Below are 17756 nucleotides of genomic sequence, written 5' to 3'. Positions count from 1 at the left end.
TTATTAAATCTTACTCTGAATAGCCACACAAAAAAAGGGCCCTTTTCTGAAAGGGGGTCGCCAGTCTTACTCCTGTGTATAAAACTTTGAGATGGAGTCAAAATATAATATTTTTAAAATGTCAAAAATTATTTAAAAAGTCATGAAATTTAAAAATCATAATAACTGTATTTTAGTACCATGTAATGGTTTTTAAGAGCTTTCATATGCATTACCTTTCGGTCCTCACAAGAATCCTCTGATGTTACAAATGAGTGAACTGCTCAGAGAGGTTAGGCATCTTTCTCAGGCCCACACAGCTGGTAAATGAGAATCAGGTCTAGAACAAGGTTCTCTGGACTTTGTGTGTATAGGTACATGTATATACTGCCAAATGAGTGTTAAACTTCAAAGCAGAGGTTAAAAACTGATAGTCCATGGGCCAAACTGGATCTTTAGAGATGTTTTGTTTGCTTCCCATAAAGTTGGCCCACACCGTATTTTAGATTTTTTTTGATTAAGTTACAAAATTTAAAAATTGCTTTATTTCCCACAATGACTAGACTTTCATGTGTCTTTGGAAAAAAATCAGAAGATACGGTCACATTGGATTTGTATTCCCTGCGGCAGCGTACGGTTTGTGCCGATTGGCTGCATCTCCTGGATACTGTCTGGCTTGTCCTAGGGTCCACCATTCCCCATTGCCATACCCCTGGTCCATGGCATCCATTAGTTCTACCTGTCTGGCCCTGTGTGCATATGAGTTTGTGAGCCTTGTGAGTTGTAGTCTTTTGGAAATGATTATGTACTTATTTCGACTATGCTATTATGGCTCAGTACAATTTCAGAATGGCTTTCAGAGTCAGGTTAAGAGTCACACAAGAAAAGTCGTGTCAATACTTTAGCCTGTGTTTTTGGTGAAGCATGGGGAAGCAAAAAAATAAAATAAAATAATTTAAAAAATACTTTAGCCTCTTTGAGTTTTTAATTAACAAGCAACATCATCTGCTTGATCACTCAGGAGGAGTCTGCAGAATGAGGAAAGCAGAGAACTGAGGCTCGAGTTGTGAGGAACAGCTCTGCAGAATACATCAGAGCAGAGACATACAAGGGAACCTATGCTCAGCACAATAGCGCTGAGTTCTGATATCTCGGTCAGGAATGGTGACCATTTCAAGATACAGTTAAGTATGACATTCAACATGAAGTACAGCATCAAACAATTCAGAGAGGTCAAGCGTGGTAAGGATAGAGGCTGTTCATTGGAGTTTATGGTGCGGACTCGTGGTGAGCTGAGAAGCTGTTTCAATGGAATGACAGAGACAGAAAATAATCGACAAGGGGTTGAGGAACAACTAGGGAAAAATGGAGAATGGAGACTGAGAGTGGGCTTCTCTTCACCAAGAAAGAAGAGAGAAGTAGATGGAGGGTTTGCAGAGTCTGAGGAAGTGTGTGTGTGTGTGTGTGTGTGTGTGTGTGTGTGTGTGTGTGTGTGTGACTGACTGGAGAGATTCTAGCATGTTCATAAACACAAGGAAAGGAGCTTCGGCATGGTGATTCGGGGGCAAACGACAGGACCAAAACAGCCAGAACCCTGGGAGGCTGCAGGGAGTGGGATCCAGAGAGGTGCCTTATTGATGTTCTGAGCAATGGCACCATCACTGGAATGAAGGCCCACAGGACTAAGTGGAGGTAAATTTGTTAAAAATATCAATTATATCACTTTATAATCACATCTCACTCTGTGATTTTTTTTCACCTTCCATGGAATTGTACAATTATTAATAGTTTTCTGGGCTTCATGGATTAATTAATAACTTAAAATGAGAAAATATTTGGCTGTTAAAATAGAATATTCTTTTGTTTGATGATTAGGATGGGCCAATGATCAGATGAAAGATGAATCAGGATGATGAATTATTATATTTGTTAAATTAATTTCAATGTGAAATACAAACACATCGTGATAAATCTCTGCTGTCACATTATGATTCAAAGAGCAAAATGGTCATTGGTGAGCATTCCTGAGGTGATATGGTTCCTCCACAAGTGAAGGATTCTTCAAACACTCATTTATTCAACAAATAGTTATGGAGCATTCGCTGTGTCCCAGGCGCTGTGTTAGGCATTGCAGAGGAGGCTGCAAAGAGGCATCTTCAGTCCCTGTTCTGATGTTGCTCACAGTTCAGTAGAGGCTGCAAGGAAGCAAACAGGCCATTACAGTAGTACGATGAGTTCTAGGATAGGTGACACAGAGGGACAGTGGCATTGGGAGGGTGTGGAAAAGCCACCCAAAGGACACCAGCTGTGGAAGTGGCTGGTAGTGAATGAAATGGGTTGGGGAAGGTGTCTTCAATGAATCAATGGGGGTAGAAGCAAAGGCCTCAAGAATGGCAGCATGTCTGCCAAGAAGGTACACCGAGGTGGTGAGGAGGGCAAGTAGCAAGAAGAAGATGCTCCTAGCAGTAGGAGGAAGAGTTTGCTTGGGGAATTTGTGGGGTTTTTTGTTTTTGCTTTTTCAGAATATTACAAATGGGTACAAATGTTTTGGTTACATGAATTGCTTTTGTACAGTTTGAGTCAAAGTTATAAGTGTGCCCATCACCCAGATAGTGTGCATTGTACCCGTTAGGAGTGAATTTATCTATCCCCTCCTACCCTCTTTCACCTGCTTGATTTCTGTTTAATTTTACTACCACATGTGCACACGAGTGTTGATCATTTAGTTCCAATTTAACAGTGAGTACATGTGGTATTTGTTTTTCCTTTCTTGTGATACTTCACTTAGAAGGATGGTCTCCGGTTCCATCCAGGCTGTTACAAAAGGTATTAGTTCACCGTTTTTTATGGCTGAGTAGTACTCCATGGTATACATATACCACATTTTATTAATCCATTCATGTATTGATGGGCACTTGGGCTGTTTCCACACCTTTGCGATTGTGAATTGTGCTGCTATAAACATTTGAGTGCAAGTGTCTTTTTTTATAAAATGTCTTTTTTTCCTTTTGGTAAATAGCCAATAGTGAGATTTCTGGATCAAATGGTAGGTCTATTTTTAGTTCTTTGAGGTATCTCCATATTGCTTTCCATAGAGGTTGTACTTGTTTGCAGTTGCTTGGGGAATTTGGAGAACTCCATGTCATTTAATGTGACTGAAGCATTTGGTGCAGAAAGAATAAAGAACAAATGCTATGAAAGATGAGGTTGAATTGGAGAAGGAATTGCCCTTAAAGGGTCTTTAAGGAGTTTAGGGCTTCTCTAAGATGGGCAGGAAGCCAGTGGAGGGTGCTCAGCAGGGGCATGCAGATGAATTAGATTTACATTTTACAAAGATTGCTCTGGTTGTAGCATGGAGTCAGACTGAAACAGGACAAGAGTGGAGACAGAAAGACCAGGGGAGAAATGCTAGAGGCCTGATCTAAGGCAGTGCCACTGGCAAGAGAGGAAGAAAAAATACTTGGGAGACAGTTAGGAAGTGGAATCATCAGGACTTCTTGGTGAATCAACGGGAGAAGGGAGAGGGCTGGGTGCGGGGGCCCTTCAACAGTATGGGCAAGGTGGCAGGAGAAACAATTTTGGTTAGGAAGGACTCTTTCTATGCTCATCTACTTCACAGTGGCAAACCAAGTTTGGGGGAATTGTAGATATTTTGGGGATGCTTTTAAACCCTATTGTTTGTACTTAAATTACCCAAAGGTGTGAGTTCTTCTACTCAGGCAAATATTGCTTTCAGTAAGTTTCAAGCGAAGCAAAAGAAAGACGACATTCACCTGTGGCCCTTCAGAAAAGCAAGCCTACGGCATTACCAACTCTGGTGCCCACAAGGCAAAGAAATAATAAACATTCCCCTTTTAATGTAACAAATTTTCCACACCCCACCCTCACCCCAGGCATCTGCACACATAAATCAAAACCCTCTTAAGTCATGGAATGAAAAAAGTAAAAAAAAATTAAAGCAAACAAAAAGTGCTTCCTGTGGGGTGAATGGAAACTTTTGCCTAGTTTATTTTCCAGACATGAGAAGTAGTTCTGAATATTTAAAACCACAAGTAATTGTATTCTTGACTAAGATTTTCGAGAAGGCAAGGCATGGCAAGGATCACAGCTTTGAAATAAAACACCATTTACATAGAAGCAAGCTCTGCCCCACTTTTAGATCGGTTACCACCAAATGTCCTATAAACCGAGAAGCGAGATGGTTGGGAAAAAACAAACAGATTCATATCAAATAAAAACAACATATAAGCAGTTGAACTAAAGCTGAATTCAACCTTAACTTGGGCAAATTTTCTCTCCTTGAGGTAGAAACATTGCACCTGAGTTTTATTCGGAAATCGTTTTTGCATTCAATATTTTGGCACTAAATTAGGACCTGAGTACCCTTCTTCAATTAATATATGAGACCAAAAAAAAAAAAAATAATGTTACCAGTAATTTCTGCCCAGATAAATAAGGACTAGCACGTGACTGTAGTGTGGTAATTAGGAGCATAGAATCCAGAGTTTCATTGTCTGGGTTTGAGCTGGCTCCATCACTCATTAGCTATGTGACCCTGAGCAAATTACTTAATCTCTCTAACTCTCAGTTTCCTCATCTATGAAATGGAAATAATAATAGGATCTTCCTCATAGAGTTATGAAAAATGAATGAGTTAATGTATGTGTAGCACAATGCCTGGCATACAGCATGTACTCAATTAGTGCTCATGATTAGGTTCCTGCCTTGTATCTCCCACTGCGCAACAGCGGTGGAGCTCGAGAATTTGTGGCAGCTTTTATCCCCATACTTAGTTCCAGAGCTAGATCACGACTAGGTTAAAAAAAAAAGGCAATTATTCCCCATTGCCCATCTGTTTGCTGGAAAAAGACTCCAGCGTCGTGCCAATGGGTCTGGAAGCATCTCCTCTTGATGCAAGGGGCAGCAGGGCCGGGGGAGGGGGAAGTTGCAGTGAAAAGGAAAGGCAGGAAAAATCGGAGTAGCAAGTTCCCAGGGGTCCCGGAGGCCTGGTCTCTGCTGCTCAGGCTAGCTCGGTCCCTCAAATAACTTCTTTCACATCCACTGCTGAGACCCAGGAGACCTATGAAAGGTACCTAGGGGAAGCCCTGGCAGCTGGGGAAATTGCTGCAGGATCAGCCTCCTCTAGGCCTTTTGAAGCCTGTGGCTCTAGTCCAATATCTCTAATTGCTGTTCTAAAGCCCCAAGCCTGAATTCTGCTTCAGACTGGACATTTTGGACTTACACTTCGATAGCCCTGCCCAGCTGATTTCAGCTTCTTACCTAGACATTATCTCTGCAGGCTGAGGATGGGTCACTGCCCAGAAGTGCAGCCTGAATCTAGCCTTCTGGAAGCTGGTTCAGGCCTCCGGATTGTAAGGATCTGCAGGCTTTGGCATGAGTGGTTCTACCTGCTTTGGTTAAGAGTGAGGGCTCTGGAGCCAGACTCTCAAAATCCTAGCTCTGACACTTACTAACTATATGACTTGGTCCAGGCACTTTAACCTCTCTGTGCCTCAGTTTTCTCATCTGTAAAATGGGATATTAGTGATTTCCATTGTGATGGCTAAGAGGATTAAATGAACTAATAGTTGTATATAATACTATAAATGTAGATATACAAATAGTAACCATTTAAATACATGTAAAACAGTATAAATGTAATATTAGCTATATTCATAATATATTTTATACATATTAAGTATATATTATTTTACATTTAATTTTATACATTTTGCATTAAGATGTATTATTTCATATAAAACATTGACGTACATATAAAAATAATTATTTATATTGTTATTGTTATGATCTACTTTATCTTTATGCAGGGGCGGAGAAAGCATGGTAGGCTTTTCAATGTTCTTGTTTTCACCTGAGTCTGGAGGAGTGGAATGCCTGGTTTCTACAGACTGCTGTAATATGTGGAACAGGGTTTAGGTTAGTTTAAAACTGGCCCCATCATTTGGAAAATTACAATTTACCATGAATGCCATGTAAATATTACTTCCTGGATTCCCATGATGCACCTGTTTCAGATCTCTTCATTTAATTTCTGTAACAATTTTATTTACTTCTTGTCCTATTTCAAAGGCTTTCACACCTCTGGAGAAAACAGGAAAAGATAGAAATGTATCAAAATATATGTATTATTCATCATGTGGGTATTTTTAGATCCTCTTATATCCAACAGCTATTGACTAGAAGAAGTAGGGTAGTTCTAAAAAAATAGGCATTGTCTCTTTAACGAGAATAAGGGTAAAATTTCCTGCTGTCTCCAAAATCATTAATAATCTATGGATTAAGCATTTAACCCCCTGAAGCAATAATGCCTTCTGTATAGCCATTGACATCAAAGAAAGACACCCCCTTGAGTTGGTGGTAAATGTGACACTACATCAGGTCCCAGAAAACCCACTTCCTTTCCAGCAAATAGAAAACAACCAAGAACGTGAATTCACTGTCAGCTTTGAACACTGAACAAGAGGATTATATCTGTTTCTGGCAAACATGAAATCAGACCTCTGGTGTTTCTTTCTCTTCTGCTTCCAAATTGAAGTTGTAGCAGGTAAGTGGCCTATTGAATATTCCTTATTGAGTTATAATTCAAGTGAACATTAAGAAAAATCAAAGGTAGAAATATTTGGCACCAAAAAGAAAGTTTTTTTGAGAGTAGGAACAATTTCAGAACAGCCCAAGTACATGGCCAAGGGCACCATGTCACTCATGTCGCTGTGGATGGCATTGAGTTTGCATTGCTGCCTTTGATACTGTGTTTTAAGATGAAAAAAATGTTTCATCAGACCATTAAATTTTAAAATTACCTGCTTGGAGTTACCTGTCAGTGGATAAAGTAGCAGAATGGCTTACTGTTCTTAGAGAAAGATGAAAGGCAAAATGACTTGTGTCAACAGAATGAAAATTAAATAGCCCTGGCATTTAGACTGGGAATCTTTTCTGTGGTAGAAAATAAAATGGAAGGGCTTTGAAAAGAAGGATTTGATTTTAATCTTACTGGTATGGTCTGTCGTCTGAAATGCCCAGGCTGCCATAGAGTTTTTATTGACATTAAGTACCAGGGTTCCCCTGAAAGGCCAAGGAGGAGACTGGATGATGTAAAAATACTTCCTAGCCCTTGTATACATTAAAAGAAATCATACTGGAATCCTTGATTCTTTCTTGTGGATGGTACATGTCAGACTCTATATGAACAGTTTAAATAATGCTACATACAGTGTAAGTTGATACACGTGTTTCTACTGCTTTTTATTCTGGAAATTTTTGTATTACTTTTATGTTCTCTTTGAATCTGATCGCTGTTCTTGAGGCTGGAAAAAGCAAAGTGAGGTTATATTAATTGGGGAAGTTCTATTAACACTAAAAGTGAAGGCAGAACTTTTAGTAGCTACAATCCTGTCTAGGAGTAAATTTTTCAGAGGTACAAAAAACAGACTTTGCTTATTTTTATAAAAAATTAAAAAAACAAAATAAAATTGATCAAATGTTTGATCTTGTGCTCACTCAAAGTGATTCAAATGCTCTTAAATAAAGAGGAATGAGGAATTAGGGTCTACTTGGAATTAGGAAGGTAAATTAGGGTCCCAAGGGCAGTTCTGGGCTATTTGCCTGTTTAACTTTGCCTTTTCTATGGCCTCATGAAGTCCTTTAGCAGCATGAATGACATGTGAATAGCTTCAAAATTGGTATTTGTTCATTCATTCATCCATTCATTCATGCAGCTCCGAGCACTTGCTGTGCAGGAGGTACTATGCTCGCTGCTGTATGTAAAATGATGAGCAGAACAGTCAGTCCCTGTTTTCCTAAAGCTAACTAAATGTAGGGAGAGAGACATTAATCAAATAATCCCCCAAATTAATGATAATTATAGGCAAAACTCAGTTCTATAAGAGAACGTAACAAGGAGCTTGGCTAACCTAGGTGGGTGTGTGCGTGGGGCTGGGGAGCACAATTCATAGAAGTCTTTGCTGTGGAAGTGGCACTTGAGCTGAGTGAGATTTGAAGGACAAGTAGGAATCAACGAGACAATGATAGGAAAGTGGGGAAGAACATTCCAGACCATGGAAAGAGTAAGTGCAAAGGACCTGTGGCAGGAGGAAATGATGTAAGTTCAGGGAACTGGACGAAGGCAGATGTGTCTGAGCACAGAAAAGGAAGAGGTTGGGTTTGGTGCAAGATTAGGCTGGAGAAAAGCCACACCATTTAGACCACATGAGATATGCTAAAGATTTTGGATTTTCTTCTAAGAACATTTGTCTAAGTCATTGATGGGTTTGTTTGTACTGCTAAAAAGAATTCCACTATACCAAATCATTTTGGGCGGTTATGGTGGTAGTATTGTGCCCAGAAGATTTGAATTGGTATTGCTGTTATTTCTGTGGAAGGATAGATCCAGCCCTAGGTAGGATTACTTCAAGTTGCTAGACCAAGCTGATGAATAATTGTACTTGTGGAATAATATTCATCTTAGATTCTAAATGAGTAAAATCAATGTTCACTCTCATCATGCAGAAAACTAGGCTATGTGGCATGTTGTTTGACATGTTGCAAAACTGAGGCATGAGTGGCTGAATGGTGATAATAAATCTGCTAAAAATCATCAAAACATCACCACAATACATGTATCCAGCATCTACCATTTTAAAAGCTCGAAACACAAAGAGCCAAACTCAAGTAAACTAAGTACTTTGCAGGTCCTCTTTGTCATATTTTTAATCCTCTCAGCTATGTAGACTTACTTTCTCATGCCATGAAGATGTAGGTATTCTTGCCATCAGTCAGTGTTTGAAGAATCTCAGACCAGGAGACGCAAAGTGATTTGTTACACAGTAATTAGGGACAGAACCAAAACTAGAACTCCAACATCCACATTCTTTCCAAACCTTGTTGAAGTTGCAGAGATGTAATGTAAATCTCAAGGGAGAGAAATTCTGATCAACTTTGTTATTTGGTTGGTCAATTAAGAAGGTTGGAAGTCTTGGTGATTTCCAGTCTTGGATGGATCCCAATATAAAATTTAACAAAGTCTTGTTCTTTTCATGATTCTGGAACAATAGGAAGCTCTTCACTGTAAAAGGATCTGGGAAAACTGTGAACCTCTAACTGCGTTTAGAAGACCCTCTTTGTAGATTTTAATGGCAGTGGGGAGCTTGCAAGTGACCTGATGAATTCTGGTTTTAGAAAGTTGACTGTGAAAGTGTGTGCACTAGAGTGGGCATGACTGCCAGCAAATGGTGTCTGACAAACCTGTATGTCCCATGATATGGTCAGCGAGGAAGTGGGGAGGATACTGCTCAGGGCCACTTTGAGACTTGCTTTGTCACCCAGGCATTGAAGCAGGGATTCCTGAATTCCACCACCTCAGGGAAAACAGCCCAGTGGAGTCTCCAGCATCTTCTCTTCCCTGGTGCTCAGAAAGTCTGTGGAGGTGGACCTTCCAGCCCCTCCCAGCCTCGCCAGGACTCTGCATAAATGTCTCCTGGCAGCACTCCCTGCCAGTATTCATGCTGGATTAAAAAAAAAGATCCCAACTGTCAATCTTTTCTTTTGATAGATGAATTCAGATCATTCCCACTCAGCATGATAAGTCTATACTTGATTTTATTTCTTCAATATTATGTTTATTTACCACTTATTTTCCTTTGTTGTTGTATCTTCTTTTTCTCTTTAGTTTTTGCTGGCATGATGAAGTTTCTTTTAATTCTCTTCTTTCCCTCTGGTTAATTTGGAAGGTTGATCATACTTCTTAATTTACTACATCATTATCATGTTCAGAGAATTAATTGAATGTCTATTTATTTATAAATAAAGACAATGCCTTTCCCTGATATGCCTAATCCCCATCTCCTGCACTGATATGAGAACTTTGGAACGTTCTTTCCTTCCACTCTTACTATGCCCCCAGATAGTGCACCCTTGCTCCTAAATATTTTAAGTGACATCATCATTCTGGACATCTGCTCCTGTCTAGTGATCCCTGTTCTAATCCAATGATCAGAAGACTTCCATTATTTTCTTCAAATACTCCTAACTCTGTGAATTCCAGCACAAGTAAAGATGTCTTTCTTTTACCCTGAAGTATCATCAATGAAATTGAATATTTTAGTTTCAATTTACTAGTAGCACATTCTCATTTCTTGGTAGAAACAAAATGTAGGTGTATAAGGAGGATCTAAATTCTCATCTTTGCTCACTGTAAGATTCATAGCGTTATTTAGTTTTAAAAAACTCACCCCATTATTCATAGTTGTAAACTGAGTCTTGGATGGATCCCAATATAAAATTTAACAAAGTCTTGTTCTTTTAATGATTCTGGAACAATAGGAAACTCTTCACTGTAAAAGGATCTGGGAAAACTGTGAACCTCTAACTGCATTTAGAAGACCCTCTTTGTAGATTTTAATGGCCCACAACTCACAACTCCTACTACCTCCCTATTCTAAGAATATTGAGTTTTATATGTAAAATGACTTATTAGACTTTGTGAATTAAAAAAAATATATATTTTAAAATCATTTGTAGTCTGCAATAACTAAAGAAAAGGTCACATTTTCTCTGTAAATGGCACCTTTGTGCTACCACTGTTATAATAAACTAAGTCTGCCAAATGACACTTTTTGGTCATTCTAAGTAAAATAAGAATTTTGGCATTTGAAGCCTTCTTACAAAAATTCAAAATTATATTTTGGGAAGTGGAATTTAAATATGTAGAGAATATGTAACACAAATTGAAACTGTTAGTTAAAAATGATTTTTTTTCACTGCTTTGGCCTGTAAGATTGATCAAAACAGGCAAAGATTTGAAAGTTTAAAGAGAGTCAGAAATTGAGGATATAAATCTCCTCTGGGTCATGCATGACAACGATGCTTGTATCTACTCTGCTTGATGAAAAATGAAGAAGAAATAAGATGTTCCCAAGCAGGGTAACAGACTCAAGAGTTTTTTTTTTTTTTTTTTTGAGACAGAGTCTTGCTTTGTTGCCTGGGCTTCTGCCTCAGCCTCCCGAGTAGCTGGGACTACAGGCATGTGCCACCATGCCTGGCTAATTTTTTCTCTCTCTATATATTTTTAGTTGTCCAGATCATTTCTTTCTATTTTTTAGTAGAGATAGGGTCTCGCTCTTGCTCAGGCTGGTCTCGAACTCCTGAGCTCTAACAGTCCTCCCGCCTCGGCCTTCCAGAGTGCTAGGATTACAGGCGTGAGCCACCGTGCCCAGCCCAGACTCAAGAGTTTTGATTCGATTAGCCACTACTGCTATTGGAATCTGTTGGAGCTATGTCGATGCAGACACAGCACTTTCCATAAGCAATAATGGTTATTTTATTTATTTGTTTTTTATTCACATGGTTGTCAGTGTATAATCGATGGTCGTTTAAAGTTAACTGTTTGGAATTTGAGAAATTAAGTTTTTTTATAGCCAATGTTATATTCCCCTAGGACTCAGCATCAAAGAAGCCATTCATGCAAAACCAACCACAACACAACAACAATCAACCCTCTACTGCATCCACAATTAAAGTTCTGTTTATTTTGTACTATTTAGGACTAATGTAAAAATCTCATAGAAATGCTTGTTTGCACTTATTTAATTACAATGAAAGTTTCTTGTATATGTGAATCCATTTCTGTACCTTTCTATGGGCAGATAAGTTATGGAATAATCATTAAGAATTTAGACTCCCTCAGAGCAAGAACCCAGACTTTGCTGCAAGTTCAAATACATAGCGTAGCTTAATACACAATGGTTGAGGAATGAAAAAGTCTAGGGAAATTAGTGTGTGAAGCACAATGTAAATTCATATCTAAAAATGTTTTAAACAATTTTTTTGGTATGTGATAATTCTTTCAGTTACAGAACACAGTTACAGTGCCACATATGTGGCACTAAGTGAATACTACTTTAAATATTTGGAGCAATAATCTATCCAATACACCCTGAAGCAAAAGAAATATCTGAAAATCATTTCCATATCTGGCTTAATGTTAAAAGCTTTTTTTTTTTGTTTCTTGCTTCTCAGCAAGTCTCTTTTGCCCCTATGCTTTAGCTTCTGGAAAACAAGGGGGTAAGACTAGATTATTGGACTAAGAGATTCATTAATTGTGTGGAACCTGATGTCAGATTGTCCAGGTTCTAATTATGCCTCCATCGCATATTGACTCTATAATCTTGGGCCATTTATTCAAGCCACAGTTTCCTCAGCTATAAAGTAGGGGTAAAAATAGATACTCTGACTTAGAAGGCTATTCGGAGAATTAAATGACATATTGCATATAATGCATTTAATACAGTATCTTATACACAATAAGCACTTAATGCTTATAAGCTGCTGCTGCTGTTGTTATATGGAAGCTACTGGAACTATTGGTTGTAAAGAATTGGCTATGCAACATTGAGTTTGAGTCTTTGCCTTTTGACTGGGAAATAAATGTTTCCCCAAATTCAGTAAATAGGATATCTTGCTCTACTTATCTTACTCCTCTCCTGGGCCCGTTGCAAAAACATTTGCCAATCATGCTTAGCCTTCATATTCTTCTACTCATTCTTTTATTTTATATTATTGAGCTTCTACTATGTTCCAGGTCTTGGGATTATTTAGGCAACCATAATGCAGTCCTTATTCTTGTGGAGCTCCTGGTTAAGTGAGGAAGATAGACAAACATAATTATGATTGAAGATGATATGCATTGTAAACATATTGATCTAAACAAAGTATTATTGAGAGCATAGAGATGAGAGTCTTTGTCTGGGGGTCTCAGAAATAACTGAAGAGAGGAGTTACCATTTAAAATGGTTATTAAAGAATGAATGAGGGTTTCTCGTCAGATTAAGGGGTAATTGGATATTCTAATTTATGGGAACAGAAGTCCTAATGTGAAGAATGGCCAAAATGTTCAGTATAACTTCAGTACGTGGCCCATGAGATTGTGAAAGCATTTTGTGTCATGCCAGAGATTTCTTTTTTTATTTTTACCTTATAAGAAACAGGACACTAATGGAGACTTTTAAGTGAAGAGTGAAATGCTTTTTAGAAACATAATTTTGGGAACAGCATGGAAGGTGGACTGGGGCTGGGGGTGGGTGGAGATTGGCACTGGGAAGGCCAATCAAGAAGATGCTTCCATAGATGAGGAAAGACATGAAAAAGGTCTGGACTGGCAATGGGAATGGAAAAAAAGGATCGAATTCAAGAGATATCCATGAGCTAGAGTCAACTGGACTTGGTGACCAATTGGGTGAGAACAATCAGAGAAAGGAAGAAATGAGGAAGACTCTGAGGTTCCTAGGGTCAGACTAGTGACTTCCTAACAGGGTAGGGTTTGGGTTTGGTGAGTGAATAAAGTCATGTGTCGTGTGATGACGGGTATACATTCTGAGAAATGCATCATTAGATGATTTTGTCATTGTGTGAACGTCCTAGTGTCCTTACACAAACCTAGATGGTACAGCCTACTACATACCTAGGCTATAAGGTATAGCCCATTGCTCCTAGGCTACAAACCTGTACAGCGTGTTACTGAATACTGAATACGGCAAACAATTGTAACACAATGGTAAGTATTTGTGAATTTAACATATCCAAACATGGAAAAGGTACAGTAAAAATACAGTATGTAATCTTATGGGACCACCATCATATATGCCATCTGTCCTTGACTGAAAGGTCCTTATGCAGCGCATGACTGTGCCAGTTTGGAAATGTTCCACTTGGTGTGTCAGGGCATATCCAGATAGAGATGTTGAAAGGAAATTGGAAACAGGGGACTGGAGGTTTGAACTGGAGATGAAAAAGTGTGTTCCTGGGGTAGAAATGGGAGTTGAAGCCATAGGTGTAAATGAGTTCACACAGTGAACACTGTGTGCCCAAAGAGCTTTGCTCAGCTGCTGAGGAATGGGGAGCAATGTGGGCATTCAGGGGTGTGGGGAAAGTTCCTTCTCCCTCCCCCTCTGTGGAGGAGAGTTGGGTTCATTTAATCTCATGTGATTTCCCTAGTATGATCATTTCAAATCAACGGCAATGAAATAACTAACAAAGTAACTTGTTTGCAAATTAATTACTTTGTGCGTATTGCCACAAAGTTTTCTAATACCTCTGGGATTTTTCCATTTTCACAAAGAAATCAGTTTTAACTAGGAGAAAAATCAATCTTTTATTTTCTTATTATACATGCTTATGGAACCAAAGGTTGTTTTGTCCCCCCTGTAGGGTTCCCTGGAGAGTAAAAACAATTCACACATGTGTGTGTGTGTGTGTGTTACTGTGTACTGTTTTGGCTTTTTCTCCTCACTTTTCTTCTTCACATTTTTTGGCTTCCTTTTTTTTCCCCTTCAAATGTTAGAAATTACATTAAATTGAGTTTATCTTGTCTACCCTTCCTACCTCCTTGACCTCAATCACTTCTTTCGATTATGGATGCCTTTGAATAGTAATGTAAGTTTACAAAGATGCACATATAAAAATCTACTAAAAAGGATTCTAAAAGTTTTAGCTAGTAGACTCATATAAATGACACTGCTTTTTGAAAGGTAAAAAGAAGTGGAAGGAAGTACATTTTTTTAAATGTCAGAATTTCTCAGTAAAAGATCAGATGTAACCAAAACCTAATATAAACATTGTAATTTTTAGAACTTTGTTTCTTGTGTCACATTCGTGTGCTGTGCTAAGCTAATGCTTATCATTGTTTTATTATTAAAATGTGTTTAATAAGCACTATCAATAATTGCAAACTCAGGAGATCTTATCTTTCTACCACTCTGAGACCTTTGAGGAGGTTTGTGGTTCGAAGTCTGAGTTAAGGAGAATAAAATCACACTGCTGATCTGTCCTGCACTCCTCGCACTGCATGGGCTCTCAAAATGTTTTCTCCAAGGGATTTTCAACCAAGAATAATCCAACTGCTTGCAAAGAGTCCTAGCAGGATGGGTCCTAGCAAGACCATCTTATACCGGAGAAATGAAATAGTTTAGATGTTAAAAGAATCGACTTGCAAATAAATTCTTCTGAATTATAGTGCAATTCTCAAGTGAATGACCTTTTCTTCAGAAGTTTTATTGATAGCATCCCAAAAGAAGATGCAAATTCTCTTATCCTTTAAAAATTTTGAAAGTCTAAAGAAATCACTTAATATAAAGATTCTGATTTTACTCTTGAAAACATTATCCTATTGATATCAAAACAGTTATGTTATAAAAATCATAGTTAGCAGCAGTTAACAGTTGATCCTCCATTGGGAAGAATATACCCTGGTAAACATGGTACTCAATGTAACAAAGAAAATACAGTATCTTTCCTCTAGGCTGATTATACTCTAGGAGTTCTAACACAAAGTAAACAGATATGGATAGCAAGACAAAAACTCATATTTAACATTCAGATTTTTAAGACTCATTGCCAGGATTCGAGAGCACATATTTTATTTGTGTTTTTAACAATACATTAAGTGCTAATAGATTTAGTATGGTGTTTCTATCACAGATCAGTAACATGCTGTGTTCATAAAACATTTGGGTATATTAGAACAGTCACTGGTTCAGGGGGCCCTGTCCTGGTCATATATTGGGCAAATTTAATAGCTGTGTAATTTAGGGGATCCAAATGATCAACCAGCTTTAAACTTGTGCTCTCTTCTATAGACATATAAGGGCCAAGAGAATCATCAATCATCTGTATAAGTATTTATGAGCTGAGTGGATATTTACAGGTAGAGAAACTTTTTCTTTACAGCTCAGACAGATAATTTTTATTAGACCTTACATCCCAGTTGGGGTGATGTCTTGTACACATGACTGTATATCTTCATGTGCTTGTTTCCAGAAAAAAAGCAAGACATAGCTAACCCAGGGATCGTATTCCAGGTATGAGCTATGTAATCCTGGGCAAGATATTCATCTTTTCTGGCTCCAGTTTAATTTGATAAATGTAAAACACAACATGAAAGGTTTAACTTATTTCTAAAAGTCCTTTTGGTTCTTTTGTTCTATATTTCATCTGCTCAGATTTATAATGTCACTGAGATCTACATATTCATTTGTTCATCTAACTATACACCTATCCATCCATCTGTCTATCCATCTATCCGTCCAATAAACATTTATTGCAACTTACTACTTACCAGGTGCTATTGTAGATACTTAGGATGGATTGGTGAATAAGACCAACAAGGTCCCTGATTGTCAAGCTTACATTATAGTGGGGTAGCCAGAAAATAAACAAGAAAACAAACAAATAAACCATATGATTTGAGACAGTGATAAATACTCTACCTCAGGTAATATGATAGAAAATGGCTTGGATGTGTACTTTAGACTGGGTGGCCAATGGTCACTATACAAGAGTTACTCTTGAATGATGACAAAGAAGCAGCCAGGTGAAGATCAGAGAGAACATTTTAGGTAGAGAAATGAGAAATTCAAAGTCCTGGGAACCATCCTGGTGTGTTTGAGGAGTTAGAAGGAAGGAAAGTGTGACTGTGGTGTGGAGAGTGAGTGGTCTAACTTGGCATTGGAGGTGCAGGAAGGGTCACAGAAGTCATGGGAAGCCAGGGCAAGGTGTCAGATTCATTATTAGTGGGATGGGAAGCCACTGGAAGTTTCTAAGCTGGGCAAGGACGCTATTTGATTACGTATGGCTCTCTAAGAGAATCTGGCTTCTCTTAGAGAATGAATTGTAAATGGGCAAGGGTGAAGCAGAAGCTCTTGTATTTAGGAAGCTCTTGTAAGTCCCAGAGGGAGATTTGGTCCCGTCTTAGCTGAGATGGAGGAGAAGTGGATAGATTCTGCTGGATATAAAACAGAGGTACAGGAAATTAGGCCTTCTTCCTGTAGACAGATTTTAACAGTGGTCCTATATGACTCAGTTGTTAGTGACCATTGTCTAGCTTCATGTGGTTGCCTGCTTCAATTATACTGCTGTTGGTTGTTGCTAGTGGTGCTTTGTGGATTGACCCAAAAATCTTTCATGCACACAAGAAGCTATGTGACCTCAGGCAAATAATTTAATCTGTCTGGACCTTCAGTTGTCTGTACATGAAAGAATTAGACTTACTGTATGATTTCTAAGTTTAGCAGGTCAGATTGTATGATGCTGGGAAGAGGTTAAATCATGTTATAGGAAACAAAGAATATGAAGGTAAGGGTGTTTATAGGATGCCTGAAGCATGGACGGTGTCTATGAGAATTTATTGGAGATGGAAATGGTACATTAGGAAGAGTGAGGAGCATATCAAAGATAGGGCAAGAGAGAATATTTTGGAGGAGGATTTTATATTAAGAGGTGGTGTGGGGGAAAAAATGTAAGCATGAGAGAAAGGAAGAAAGAGCGAGAAGAAAGAGATTGGTGAGGGGGATAGTCACAATTTTTCAAGGCTGGTATGGTGGAGAAATTGACCAAGTAGATTTGATGCCCAACCAGTCAGAACAGACACTGTCTATAAAAATTTGTGCTATCATACTAGTATTCCAGGTTGAATATTAGATTTGGAGCGACCATAAAAGGAGGGTGGAGAAAATATTCTTGCTTTTGGCTCCTGGTATGGTAAATTAAAAAAGAAAAAGAAAAAAGAGGAAAGAGGAGGAGGAGGGGAAGGAGGAGAAGGAGAAGAAAAAGAAGAAGAAGGAGAAGAAGAAAAGAAGCTCCTAGCTGCATATGCAGTTATAGGAAACTAATATATTCAGATTTTCCTTAAATTTATCCATTACATGCTTTATTTAGTCTCCTTTTGGTATTATTTTTCAAATGTCACCAAAGGTTAAGGAGAACTTGTG

General features: G+C 38.4%; 1 protein-coding gene across 1 annotated transcript in view; it reads left to right on the top strand.

Annotated features, from left to right (window-relative positions):
* Positions 1 to 6403: 6403 nt before the first annotated feature.
* ICOS (inducible T-cell co-stimulator) overlaps positions 6404 to 17756 on the top strand; it is a 24957-nt gene continuing 13604 nt past the window's right edge. Inside the window, exon 1 of the mRNA XM_012655327.1 lies at positions 6404 to 6544. Coding sequence (XP_012510781.1) covers positions 6487 to 6544 — 58 coding nt within the window. The 5' untranslated portion in view covers positions 6404 to 6486. The remainder of the gene's footprint in view (positions 6545 to 17756) is intronic.

The sequence above is a fragment of the Propithecus coquereli genome, unplaced genomic scaffold (assembly GCF_000956105.1).
Source record: "Propithecus coquereli isolate 6110/MARCELLA unplaced genomic scaffold, Pcoq_1.0 Scaffold113, whole genome shotgun sequence".
Taxonomy (NCBI): Eukaryota; Metazoa; Chordata; class Mammalia; order Primates; family Indriidae; genus Propithecus; species Propithecus coquereli.
This window is presented reverse-complemented; position numbering and strand designations above follow the sequence as displayed.